This window comes from Podarcis liolepis (assembly GCF_965112155.1).
Source record: "Podarcis liolepis genome assembly, chromosome: 13".
In the NCBI taxonomy this organism is placed as follows: Eukaryota; Metazoa; Chordata; class Lepidosauria; order Squamata; family Lacertidae; genus Podarcis; species Podarcis liolepis.
The window spans coordinates 7,189,573-7,203,943 of NC_139573.1; the positions used below are offsets into that span (position 1 = coordinate 7,189,573).

General features: G+C 51.6%; 1 protein-coding gene across 1 annotated transcript; it reads right to left on the minus strand.

The window, feature by feature from the left end:
- Positions 1-7,616: 7,616 nt before the first annotated feature.
- Positions 7,617-13,314, minus strand: PSMB11 (proteasome subunit beta 11; the record flags this gene model as incomplete). Its single annotated transcript, XM_083473516.1, has 2 exons — positions 7,617-8,402; positions 13,165-13,314. The coding sequence occupies 2 exons, from the start codon at positions 13,312-13,314 to the stop codon at positions 7,617-7,619; spliced, it is 936 nt and encodes a 311-aa protein (XP_083329642.1).
- Between the last annotated feature and the right edge of the window lie 1,057 nt (positions 13,315-14,371).

The window sequence follows — 14,371 nt, forward strand, 5'->3', positions numbered from 1 at the left end:
CCCAAAAAACTTCCAAGGCACAGCTGAACTGCCAGCCCTGCCTTAACAACTACTCAAAGCCATGAATTTCAAAATGCAATTGCATCTGGAAATCGCATGCGTGCAATTTCCAAGTTTATGTCATATTTGCAAGTCTGCTTCTGTGCTGAGGCAACCCCTCTGCATTGATATTCTTGCAACAGATATTTTTTTTGCTGAGGCAGGAGATGCGCTGCACACTTTGCACAACATCAAAGCCGTTTTACCTTTAAGCGGATCCCTGCTTAACGGCTGATGGGCAGGAGTGAGGACCCCAGAGGAACTGTACCCAGCTGGATCCTGAGCCCTGATCCTAACGGATTAACACAGAGAATTTTCAAAAAGGACTTTGGACTCCACCCACTACCCAAGCTGCTGAAGCCCACTTCAATAATGTGGAAGATGGTGGTCTCACGTGGGTGTTTTTGATGCCGCAAAGGGAAATGGTACAAATGTGGGGCGAGGCAGAGAATTTAGATGTTGAATGTTGGCCACTCCTACAACTCAAAATCCTGGTACCCGGGTGGGGCTCAGAAACAGAGGATGGAGTATGGGAAAATACTTGTTTCTTTGATCATCTAGTAACCATCTTGAAAGCAGCCGTAGCAGCCAAGCTGATCTCCCTCCATTCCCCTCTCTTCCTCTCGAGAAAAGCGTCCATTCTTCTCTGTGCAACTTTTCCTCTTCAAAAGGGCGTCTTCCTTCCCGCTGCCTCCTTTCTCTATCATTCGCATCGCTCCGTTTCAAAGGCCGGGTCCTCTTTTCATTTCCCCCGTTATTTGAGCTGCGCTCGTTCTGTTTCCTTTCTTCCACAGCCGCCTGACCCTCGTCCGCAGCTCAAGGCTGGCTCACCTGCTGTTAATGCCGTCGCCGTCTCTGATGCCGAGACAACGGCGGCCTCCAAAATAATGTCGCTAGTTTCTGGATTCACTCCCACACAGAGGAGCGGCTCTGTGGAAAACAGGCTCAGGACCCAGGCATCCCAAGCCAGGAGGCTGCTAGGCCTCAAAGCCTGCCTAGGACTTGCGCCCTCTGCTCTGGAAAGTCCTGGTCCCCCAATCTGGTGCTGAAAGGCAATCTGCACGTGGCACAGAGGCACTCTCTTGCTCTTTCATATTGAACTATTGTGCCCTCTGTTGTAAACAAAACCTGCCCTTCTTCCCTTATGGGGTATCCAAGAGCCCGTATAGAGTCCTTACGTAGGTTCCCTATTGGTAGGAGAAAATAACAGAGGCCAACCCTGTTTCCTTAATCCCAGATTTGTGTGGACTGGTTAGGCCTTCTCTCTCCTGAGAGGAAAACACTTTGCACGTGCTCAGAGGCTTTCCTCCCCTTTCATTGTAGAACACCCACACGTTCCACGACAGAGTCCTGACGCTGAAAAAGGCTAAGCCCTCCCCTACTTCTTTCCAACTAAAATGAACTCAAAGTAGACCCGCTGAAACAAATGGACTGTGGATTCAAGTCCCATGTTGGGCAAAAAAATCATGCCTTGCAGTGGGTTGGACTAGATGACCCTCAAAACCCCTTTCCAACTCTGCAATTCTTTTATTCTAATAATGCACCCATTATTTTCAGTGGGTCTGATCCGAGTAGGGCTAGCATTAGACACAACCTCCAGTCTCTAGTGCCAGGTCCATCCATTCCTTTTCCCACTGGCAAAGTTTATATCCTGCCCCACATTTTTTCTACCCTTTTCCTCCCATCCAACCCCCAACCCTTCCAATCTCTGCTGGCACCAGGAGACAGGCCCATTCAGAGGAAGCTGGCAAAGTAATCTCTCTCTCTTTCTTTTTAACTCTCTGGCCTTCTCATCACTTTTTATTTTTTATTTTTGTTAAGGCCCAGGTATTTGAAATTTCCCCCTGCTGCTTCGAAATCAAAATGCCACAGGGGAGCAAATGAGCCAAAGTCACAACGCCCCTCCTTTCAGAAAGTGCTGGAATCTGGGCTCCACTGGGGGGGGGGAGTGCTGGGCTGGCAACTTTGGCGCACTCTGCCGCCTTGGGCTGGCAAAATAAATAAATAAAAGCAAAATGTTCGGCTTTGGAGTTTTGTTTTCTTTTTTCTTTTTTTGTTTTTCTCGCAGAAATCTACTGCAAAGCACAGGCCCTATAGGTCAACCGGAAGGGGGTGAATATTATACTACAAACACACCACTTTTCAGAAACAGCTTGCAATATTATTAAAAGCGAGGCGGAGATTGAAAACACAGGCGAACGCATACCCCAAATAATTACACCCCCCTTAAGCCTGGTAATAAATGCATCGGGACGCCTCCGGCTGCCCAGCAAAGCAAAACACAAACGAACAAAAGAAATGTGAAGTTTCAGCTCTTTTAAAGCAGCCGCCATGCTAAATATCTAGGGAGGGTAAGTCCTGCAGGATTTGTACCCCTGCTTGAAAAGTTGTAAGTGGTCCTGAGGGACTTGTGGGAGTCTCACAGAGCCAGGATGGGGGCGTCTGCTCTTGCTGGACTACAATTCCCATCACCCCTGATTATTGGCCATGTTGCCTGGGGCTGGAAGGGCCACAGATCCCCCTCCGCCATTGAGCAACTCCAAATCATCTTGGCTGGGGATGTGGCAACCAAAAGGTCAGAAGTCCTATTTAGACAGGATGTCCTGGGGGACTTGGGTCTGTATCCCACTTTTCCAGCATGTTCTCTGTGTGGCCTTGGGCTAAACCACAAACACAGAGCTTGACGAGAGGTTTATAACGCTGCATTATGCAAGGTGCGGTTAAAATTGTGAGAGTTTTCACACGCGCCCCATCCTCTCTGATATTACTAGGCCAAAGGGTCCGCCAGGCGATTGGCAATAAATTCAGGAGGCGCAAGAGAAAGCCCTTCTTCACACCGCACAGAATTAATTGACGGAAGCCGCTGCCAAAAGATGCGGCAATAGCCAATTAACGTAGATGGCTTTTAAAATGGTTTAGCCAAGTTCAGAGAGGAGGAGGGGACATATATCAGAGGCGATTGGCTGAGACAAGCGGGACCTGAAAGAAAATGCAGCTGTGTAGCTTCTCCTCATTTGAGAAAGTGGCTTTGCATGCCAGAGGTCGCAGGTTCGATCCCCAGCATCTCTGGGTTGGGCTGGAAGAGATACCCTGCCTGATACCCTGCAGAGCTGCTGCCAGTCCATGTAGGCAATACTGAGGTAGATGGACCTTCCTATGAGTCTTCCTGTTCAGCCACATTTTCTCCCAGAATACTAAAATGCACAAGAAGGCTATCTCACCTTTTCCCCTGGTTTTCAGGCCAATACAGTGGTACCTCGGGTTACAGACACTTCAGGTTACAGACTCCGCTAACCCAGAAATAGTACCTCGGGTTAAGAACTTTGCTTCAGGATGAGAACAGAAATCGTGCGGCGGCGGCACAGTGGCAGTAGGAGGCCCAATTAGCTAAAGTGGTACCTCAGGTTAAGAACAGTTTCAGGTTAAGAACGGACCTCCAGAACACATTAAGTTCTTAACTCGAGATACCACTGTACTCTTGTTTCTCAGGCCCTATCTGCACTATGCATTTAAAGCCGCGTTATGCCACTTTAAACAGCCAAAGAATCCTGGGAAATGTAGTTTAAGGGTGCTGAGAGAAGTTAGGAGATCCCTATTCCCCTCACAGAGCTACAGTTCCCAGGGTTCTGTGCAAGGATTGTTAGGCTGCTCTGATAAATGTAGTTCCGTGAGGGCAATAGATGGGTCTCCTAACAACTCTTAGCACCCTTAGCAAACTACACTTCCCAGAATTCTCTGGGAAGAGCTATGACTGCTTGAAGAAGAGTGATACTGCTTTAAAGGTATAGTGCAGAGTGGGACCTCAGCTACCCTATTCTGACTTCTATTACTCACCAGCTGAGTTCACAATTATGGGGAGTGGCGCCTACAGAGAGAACATTCATGCAAAGGCAGGATATGCCCCTGATTATCAGGTGCTGAGGAGCATCAAGAGGGGAGGAACATGGCATTCAAAGCCCTGCTTGATGGCTTCCCAGATGTGTCTGGTCTGCCACTGGCCGCAACAGGATCCTGGACTCGATGGGCCTTTAGTCTGATCCTACAAAGCTCCTCTCATGGACAACACTTTGTATGTTTAAAGGTAAAGGGATCCCTGACCATTAGGTCCAAGGTGACCAACTCTGGCGCTCATCTCGCTTTATTGGCTGAGGGAGCCGGCGTACAGCCTCTGGGTCATGTGGCCAGCATGACTAAGCCGCTTCTGGCAAACCAGAGCAGCGCACGGAAACGCCGTTTACCTTCCCGCTGGAGCGGTACCTATTGATCTACTTGCACTTTGAGGTGCTTTCAAACTGCTAGGTTGGCAGGAGCAGGGACCGAGCAACGGGAGCTCACCCCATCGCGGGGATTCGAACCGCCGACCTTCTGATCGGCAAGTCCTAGGCTCTGTGGTTTAACCCACAGCGCCACCCGTGTCCCATACTTTGTACATTTAAGATCGTTGAATTGTATAGTGGGAATGCCCAATTCTACACTCCCACCAAACCACCCAGCACCTAGGAGAACTGACTGGAGGCTGGAAGTGTATCATCGTGGCACAAACTGACCAGTTTACAAGTAACTGGGCTCCGTAAAAGAACTGGTACCATCTATCAATAAAGGTTTTGCATATATCACACCCGCAAGGGGAAATTACATGCTAAATACAAGCAAGCAAACAAAACAACCAGAGACAAATGACATTATGTGGCAGGAAATCTCTTTATTTCTTACAACTTAAAAAGACGTTTTCTCTTTGCTGTAGGTTAGGGCTGCCATACATCTGGATTTCCCTGGCTCCCCACACACTCACAATATGGTTTTTACGGCAGCAGCGGGGAAAGGAAGGTGTGATACCCGACTGGTTTAGAAGAGAGGGGGATACATCTCCTGGGTCTGGAGCGTCCCTGAAGAGCTGGCTGGAAAGGTGGGCAGTTCCTGGGTTCTCATCCCAGCATGGAGAAGGAATCTAGCTTCCGGAGGAGTTTCGAGACAGATTTCATGTCAGTCCAAGGACTCTCTCGAGGTGGGATTGCGCTCCCAGGATTTGGTGCAGGGACAAGTGCCATCTGGGCACTTCTGGGCTTGTCGGGGGCAGAAGGCCTGGAGGGTGGCAGTGGTACACCCCTGGGCTGGAGGGAGCTGGGGCTGTGATTGCTTTTCTGGTTGCCAGTGTCTTTGTCTGTCGTTTAATTTATATGCAAATGAGGAGGGCGGGCCTGCCCCCTCTGTGCCCAGCACTACAAGAATATTAATTACTTTCCAAGGGGAGTGCAGAGCTCAAGTGCAAACAGGCATGCTCCTCTTCCTCCTCCAGTTCATCCCCCGGCCACATCCACACGGCTGACTCCTTTTCCTGCTTTCTCATTCCTTCGCTTCCTCTCCCCTTGTCTGTATGCATCTGCAATCCCCTTTCCCCCCTTCACTCCTTTGATCCCCCTCTTGTTCCTCCATTCATCTCCTCCCTCTTGATCTCCACACTTGGCCCACTGTCCCTTTTCATTACTTAACAAGGCACATTCCCTTCCTCCTCCTCACCCCTCCTTGCATTGAGCCAATCAACTTTTACGATTAATTCTGCACTGCATTTTTTAATGGCATTCTACCTTCTGTTGTGTCTGGTACACACGCTGCTGTACACCGCCTTGATATTTTATGAGTGGGCGGCGTATATGAATATTTTAATAAAACGAAGGCTGGTTCCCCATGTTCTCCCTTCTTGGCCAGCCATCCGTTCCAGGTCTGCCTGAGCTTTGAGGCTAGCGCTAGCTCGCCCGGCTACAAAACAGCCACTGCAGTGTAGTGGGCTAGAGTGTTAAGACCAGGGTTCGAATCCCCACCTTGGGGAGGGAGGGGGGCTATCTCTCAGCCTAGCGTACCTCGCAGGGTTGTCGTGAGGATTGCATGGAGAGCTCCTGGAGGGAAAGGCAGGGTACAAAACCTAAAATAAAACACAATTCTTTCTCTGTCTTTGCTCACTGGCACTGTTAACTTTCTCATTCCTTCGTTCTGCATCCCGCAGCCACCTCCTGCTTTCCTTGGCCTTCTCCTCAGGGCTCTCCGCATCCCTCCTCCACAATTCACCTGCTGTCCCTTCTTCACTGCCTTGTTTCTCCCTCCTCTTTCCCCATTCCCTTGCCGTTCTTTCCTCATTCCTTCCGCCCGTCTTTCTCTGCACTCCTCTCTCACCTCCCTATTCCCTTCGCTCCCTCCATTAATTCACAGGCCTCCTCCTCTCCCTTTCTGCATTCCTTTCGCATCACTTTCACACTCCTTCGCTCCGCCGTCGCCTCGCCCCTAACACCCTTTCTCCCCAGACATTTATTCCCCTCTCGGCGTGCCCCCCAAACACGCTGCCGCTCTCTGCCTCCCTCCTTGCCTCTCCCTTCCCATCTGCACTCCTTCCCAGCCACTTTTTCATTCCTTCGCTCTCTTCTGCGCCTCAAGGTGCAGCCTCCACCCAGGCGTGAAACAGCTAAAGTGCTGATAATTGGCGCCCCCCTCCCCCGCGGCGCTTGCTAATGGACTGACACCCCGTGGCGCCAGAGCGCTGATGGACAGGCCCGGGCGCCCCCCACCCCGCCCCACCCCGCAGAGGGCCACGTGGGGAGGAGAGGAGAGGGGAAACAGGAGCCAAGGCAAGATGGGGCTGGGAGGGAGTGGGGAAAGACGGAAGGCAGAAATAATGAAAGAGGGATGGAAAGAATCGGAGGGCGGGCTGGAGAAGATGGAAAGAGGCGGCAGCAGCACGAGAATGGAGAAAGCTATGGGCCCAGGGAGTAAAGGGGGCAGGCGCCGCCGCGGAGGGAGCGCGGAGAAGGAGGGGACGTGGGGATCTGGGTGATGGATAGAAGGAGAAAGGGGCAGATGGAGAAGAGAAGGGGAAGGTGGAGCAGCGGCAGGAGGCAGACGGATCGGGAGCGACAGGGCGAGGCAGGAGGGGCGCGGAAGTGGGCCATCCGCCAGCACCGCGGCTCGGAGATGCCAATTAAGATAAGGGCGTAAATAGCGCGGCGTCCCCAGAACGCGCCAGGCCTAGCAAGGAGCTGTGTTTACGCGGCTGGTTTTTTGGGGGTGGGGCAGCCACTAGGGGGCGCTTTAGGGACCCGGGGGCCGCGATCCGGCCCGCGGCGCGTTGCTGCCGAAGGTTCGATCGCCGTCGTCCTCCTCCTCCTCCCTCGGCGGAGCTGTTTTCTCCCCAGCAGCAGCCGCAGCCGCGCCGGGGAGATGGAGAGGCGCGATAAGGGAGAAGGAGGCTGCGCTCCCGGCGGCGTCGGCGGCAGACAATGCTGTTGGAGGGCGGCGGCGGCGGGGGGAGTGTAATGAGATGACGGGCGGCGACGCGGGCCGGGCGAGAAGGACATTGAAGCGGGGAGATGCCTATGTTGGGTTTGCCCTGGTCCAGGCTGCCATCTTTGCAGCTTTGGGGTAGGTTTAAAAAAAAAATCAATTTAGTCCATTTGGGCCTTCCCACTCCTTATTTTACAACCTGTGCTTTGCTTTCTCTGCACTGCTTTGCTGAAATGAATGGTTTCTGAATCTGGGTTATGGCTGCTTCTTGCTGAAACCGACAGACCCGTCCCGTTTTAGGCTGGTATCTAGTCAATTCCACGGTGCCTTTCTTTAGTGTCGCCCTCTCCGTCGCCCAGTGGCCCCAATCCCCGATAGACCTGGCTGAGATCTTCCCGGGAGACGCACACCCAGCCGCTTGGCCGCACGTGGTAGAGGTCCACGTTCCCCCCGGAGTAGGCGTCTCGGTGGGCGGCGTGAGCCACAGCCTGGCGGGCCAGCATGAAAGCCTCGTCGCGTGGCAGGTCGAAGCGGTATGAGCCATCCATCACCCCGTAGGCGTAGGGAGAACCAGAGCCCACTGCGAAAATGTCTCCTTGGAGGCACGTGCCATCGCTGTAGACGTAGCGCAGAGCAGGCCCGCCGTCGTCCCAGCCGCACAGCATGGTGGCCACGCACAGGTCCTTGTGGCGGCAGCCCCGCAAGAGGAAAGCCAGCAGCTTGGCGGCCCCTGCCACGCTGACCTGGCGCCCGCCGTGGAGCTGCCTCAGGCGCAGAGAGCACCGCAGCAGGCGCAACCAGGAGGCGCAGTCGGCCGATGTCCCGGACGTGGTCGCCAGGAGGTGGCGGTGGAGGGTCATGACCTTGCGGGCTGACGGATCAGACACGAGGTTCCCGCTCGAAGCTCGGGTGTCCGCCGCCACCACCACCCCATGGCTGCAGCGGAAGGCCAGCGTGGTGGTGCCGTGGGACAGCGGAAATGGCAGGGGCACCACTCTCCCGCTTGGGGGTGGCAGGGGCCAGCTGGGGGCCTGTGGTGGGAGGTCCAGGCCCAGGATGCTCTGGAGAGCCATTTGGGATGAATTCTGGAAACACTGGGAGAAGAGAGCTTATAAAAGGAGGGAGGGGGCCTAGAATCCGGGAAGGATCAGGTAGAGGATTGGGGCGGGGCTGGAGACAAGGTGCGATGGGTCAGGTAAAGCTGCATGTTTAACGGTGGGGAAAGGAGGGTGACGAAAAGCTTCAGGAAGCATCTTCTATGTGACAGGCTCTGACCTGTTTTTTGACACTATTTTCCTTTTTTGTTTTAGTCTAAAGGCAGGTGGGAGAAGCTTCCTCCGTTTATGAGCAGTGGATTCTATTGTATTCAGTTTGGCAGGCTCCCAAGCCTGTGTCTAGGACTGCAGCCTAAGAATCGGGTGTGCGAGTACTTCATAATGGGGTTGAAACAGTGAGCGGTGAATGATGCAGCAGGAAAAGCTGGGTCTCATTCACACCCCGTGGTGCGTCTTCTTCATTTATTTGTTAAATTTGTATACTGCCCTTCCTCCGAAGAACGTGGGGCAGTTCACAACATGAACATACAAAATGAAAACGCAAAAAATACGTAACAAGAACAAACCCATAACCCCACCTTCCACAAAGAAGGCCTGGCTCTTTGTGGCCCAAGGCCTGGTTGAAGAGGAACATTTTCACCTGCCACCTAAAGGTGTATAATGAAGGTGCCAGGTAAGCCTACCTGGGGAGAGTATCCCACAAATGGGGAGGCACCACAGAAAAGGCCCATTCACGTGTGGCCTCCCTCTGGACCTCGTGGAGAATGCACATGAGAAAGTGCCTCAGATGGTGATCTCAGATCCCGGGTAGGTTCATATGGAGAGAGGTGGTCCTTGAGGTGCTGAGGTCCTGAGCCATTTAAGATTTTATCGCTCAAAACCAACACTTTGAATTAGGCCTAGAAACTAATTGGCAGCCAGTGCAGTTGGGCCAGGATTGGCATTACAGTAATACCTCGGGTTAAGAACTTAATTCGTTCTGGAGGTCCGTTCTTAACCTGAAACTCTTCTTAACCTGAGGTACCACTTTAGCTAATGGGGCCTCCTGCTGCCGCCACGCTACTGCTGTGCGATTTCTGTTCCCATCCTGAAGCTAAGTTCTTAACCCGAGGTACTATTTCTGGGTTAGCGGAGTCTGTAACCTGAAGCGTCTGTAACCTGAGGTACCACTGTATACGCTCAAACCATCTTGTCCTGGTGAGCAACCTGGCAGCTGAATTTTGCACCAGCTGAAGTTTTTGAACCATCTTCAGAGGCAGCCCTACGTGTAACGCATACAGTGGTATACCCTAGAGGCTACTAGAGCCTAGATAACATAGTAAGTTAGTGAGTGACCTCCTCTGTCCCAGGGTTGTTCCTTCTCCCGTCTCTTGGGCCCCCAGAGAGACCGAAGAAACTGCCCTAGACTTGAGTCAGAGTATTTGTCCATCTAGCCCAGGATAAGCCTACGCTGACTGGGCATATTTTATTTACAGTGGTACCTCAGGTTACATACGCTTCAGGTTACATACGCTTCAGGTTACAGACTCCGCTAATCCAAAAATATTACCTCAGGTTAAGAACTTTGCTTCAGGATGAGAACAGAAATCGTGCTCCGGCAGCGCAGTGGCATCAGGAGGCCCCATTAGCTAAAGTGGTGCTTCAGGTTAAGAATAGCTTCTAGTTAAGAACAGACCTCCGGAACGAATTAAGTACTTAACCCGAGGTACCACTGTACTCCTATTTCTTGCATTGACAACCCATCTTCTCCAAGGAGCTCGAGGTGGTGTGCGTGGTCCGTCCCCCTCCCTCCACATTCAATCCCCACAAACGACCCGTTTGCCAGGGTGAGGCAGTCGCCTCAGGTGGGGACAGCCCAGAGGGGTGGCAAATCCAGGCCCCCAAGGAGTGTGCTGTTCTCCCCCTCCTGCAAAGAGCAGGGCCACCACCTGCTCCTCTCTAGCCTCCCTCCCCTCCCATCCCCCTCAGCATGCCAGAGCTTCCCCAGGCCATTTCCAGTTGCTTCAGGTGGTGTGTGTGTGTGTGCCATTTTCTGTTCTGCCTCAAGCGGCACCATTTATTGATCCAGCCTTGGGAGGTCGTTAGGCAATGAAGCAATGGCTTCATGGTCAAGCAGGGCGTTGGATTCTGGTCTCCCAGGGCCTAGTATGACACAGTGGCGTAGCATGGGGGGTGCAGGGGGGGCCGGCCGCACCGAGCGCAACATCTGGGGGTTAGGGTTAGGGGGCGCAAATCCACAGGTTAGGGGGCGCAAATTACTTGCCTTGCCCCGGGTGCTGACAACCCACGCTACGCCACTGGTCTGACACACTCGCCCATCACACACTGGGTTTCAGGCATGGAGTTTCTCTCAGGCCTACCTAGAGATGTGGGGACTTTAGCCTGGGGCCATCTCCTTTCTTCACAAGAAGAACTTCCCATATACTTTGGCATCGAGGTCCCTCTATTTGTAAAGCAACCACCACAACAAAACCTCACTACAACCAGAGCCATCACAATCGAGTGAAGGTATTGTTGTTCCCCCAAGCATTTGGGTCGGGGGCCGAGTGGAAGCCCAGTCAGACCAATAAAGCACGTTTCACCCTTGCCGCGTCCCCAGTGCCACGTCAAAGGCAAAAGCGATGGGGTTCTTTCTTGGCAGAGGCTGCAATCTGCTTTTGTGTTTGGCTCTTGGGAAGCTGCTTTAGGACAGTCTCTGAGAGAGCAAACTGGCAGCTGGAATTATACAACCAGACACATCAAATATGCTTTTGCTGCTTGCAATTTAGCTCATAATAAATATTGCTTCGTTTCCTCGTCTCCACCAGTTATTGGCAAGGATGGCCCATCAGTGCAAAACGGGCATTGACCAACTCAGCTTCGATTAGGTAGCCCATCGTGCAGCCCAGACACCTTGGCCTAGCGAAAGTGGGACCCTGAGCCGAACTGGTCCCCAGCACCGAGAGGGTTACCTCTCCCTTCCCTCCCGCCCTGACCTAAAAGAGACGCTGCCCTGTCAGCATCTGTCACCCTCAAATGCTTCCTTCCGCGTGCTCCACCGAAACGTGATGCCGAGTCCCCCAGCAGCATCCACCTAGCGCTTGGGGGGCTGTGGGAAGTGAGTGGGGGAATGTGGGAGCCAGGAGGGAATGGGAGGGGTGTGTGTGTGAAGAAGACCCTCAAAGGGCATTCCTGGTTGTGATCCAGTTACATAGTGATGGGGCGATCCTGTACCAGGCCTTGCACTAATGGCTCCTCTCCGCTTTCTCTCCAGAAATGCCTTGACCTTTGCCGGGGGAGGGTGGGTCACACTTAGCTCAGTGATAGTCAAGACCTCTGGATGATCCTGCTATGGGTAGCAACTGCAGAATGCTGCCTTATGCTAATTCAGACAGTTGGTCTGCCTAGCTCAGTATTGCCTGCACTGACTGGCAAGATTTTGGGCAGCCCTAGCTGAAGACGCCATTGGGGTCTGAATCAGAGACCCTCTGCATGCAAAACATCTTAGAGAAAGTGGTGCTTAAAGAGGGAGTGCAGGCGGTTTGGCTTTTTTTGGAGGACGTCCCCTGTCCTCCAAGACCAAAACAGTTGGCTTCAGTGCCGTTAAAGGTGTACAAAGCAAGCAGGCATTTCCAGTAGAAAAAAGTAGGACGGGAGACACCCATGTTAATGGGAAGCAGAAGCTCCTTTTCAGAAGATGTTTAGTGCTTACGCTGCATTAATGGGAAGCAGAGCATTTATCACTGGAACAATCAGAGGAGTACAATCCGGAGAACTTAACTCTGCAGCAGAAAAGGTAAGTGTGAATGCATTCCGAACTTGGCACGGGGTGCGTGTGTGTGTCTGGTAAATTCAAGTCACAGTTAAGTTTATAAAATGATGTCTGCCATGAAGAAAGTGGACAGAGAACAGTTTTTATCCCTCTGTCGTAACTCTAGGACTCATGGATGTTCAATGAAGCTGAATGTTGGAAGGTTCAGGGCAGGTACGATAATCGATATGATGCGATAATCTTTATTGTCATTGTCCCATACAGAACAATGAAATTGAAAAATCTACATAAGACATTCAGAACCCAACAAGCCTGCTATCCCAGCTATCCCAACCTGGTTAGCCCCCTAAAAACTCTGATATCCCATTTTTAAATACAATATACTCCCATACAGACTCCTTACAATGCATTTAAAACCCATTGTAGAAACTGTTTCTCAGACGGCTAGTCCTAGTCTTTATAACCCTGCACCTTCTTCCAGAAGGCAGAAGCTGAAAGAGATCATTTCCGGGGTGTCTACTATCCTGCGCTATCTCTGCAGCTTTCTTATGGCACCTGGAAGCATATATTTAATCCAAGGTGGGAAGAGTACACCCAGTTATTCTCTCCACAGTCTTTACAACCCTGGAAAGCATTGTTTTTCCCCTGACTGTGCAGTAAAAGGAAGAACTTCATGCAATGCAGAGTTGAACTATGGGACCCGCTGCCACTGGAATCATTGATGACCACCAACGTGGCTTTAAAAGAGAATTAGACAAATTCCTGGGGGAGAGGGTCATCGATGGCTACTAGCCCTCATGGCTATGCTCTGCCTCCATGGCTGCTCCTGAATACCAGCTGTTGGAAACCACAGGAGCAGAGAGAGCTGTTGTACGCAGGTCCCACTTGCGGGTTTCCCATTTGGGTATCTGGTTGGCCACTGTGAGAAGGGTGCTGAACTAGGCGGGCCTTTGGCTCAGTCCAGCAACTGCCAGGGACCACGGATGCAGGCTTGCAGTTTTCCCTTTCCACCACCTGAAGCAAAAAGGCTGAGCCAGCTGCCCCACTAACAGGCAGCTGCTGGGGCACGATGGATGGTAGAAGGGACTCCTGTCTCCGTGCATCAGCATCCTTCAAGTGCTGTGCAATGGCACAGCATTCAGGCTCGTTGGAGAGCAGTGCCATCTCTAGGAAGCCCGTGTGTAAATGCACACGCTCCATCTTGGAGGCTTTCACCCCACCCCACCCTGATGGTGCCAGGGAGAAGGTGAAGAGACTGATGCCAAAGATGTGAGGACACTGGCTGCTCCCTGACCTCTCCAGTCAAAGCTTTCGCCAGTGCAGGGTGCTGTGGCTCTGTATGGTGATGGGAGCTGCATATCGTCAACATAGGACACCGGTGTTAAAAGACTTGTACCAGCTTCCTAACAAAGTTATTGAATTAGTGTATAAAGCCCTGAATAACTTCACTTACTGCATCAGTGAGGCTGAGAGTCTCATTGACTGGGCAGCCCAGGACCTCCAGACACACTGACCATGCTATTCCTGCACTAGATGTTAGTCTGTCACCATCCCTGCTAAGTTTCAGGTGCCTGGTTAACATTGCTTTATTTCAGGAGGCCTTTGCAACATGACTGCATCTTTGAAGTTTTACATTTTCTGATGCTTTAGGTTTGTTGTTTATTTTTTTAAATTTATGAGGTTAAATTCATTCTTTACATTCTGTTTGTTTTTGTCATTTTATTGTTATAAGCTGCTTTGGGACCTAGATGGTGAAAAGCTGAAAATAAATTTAATAATAATAATAATAGTTCAGAAGAAGAGCGGCACACTTGCACATGAGTCTTTAACCCCTATTTTTCACACTTGCAAAGATCAGACACTTCAGGCTACCGTACTTGAATTCTGCTTCTGGATTCCCCAGCTACTACTGTCCAATCATGAATGAGGGGCTATCTTGTTTACTTGTTTTAGCCCAGTATTTGTTGTTGGCCTGCATGCCACCTTGTGGCGGTGAGTTCCATAGGAAACGAAACTAGCACTTTGCACATCGTGCACCGTACAAGGAAAACTCATTTCCTTTGCTTTGTTTCATCCTTGTCCTAGAATCTTAGAATTGTAGAGTTGGAAGGGATTCTGTGGGTCATCTAGTCCAACCCCTAACTTCACTAGTTGCTCAGAATGTAAAGGGATAAAAGCACTCGTCCCTTTCCATCCCCAAACGACATCCCTCCCCCCCCCTCAGGAAATGAAGACGGTGACTGACACATTTCCTTTC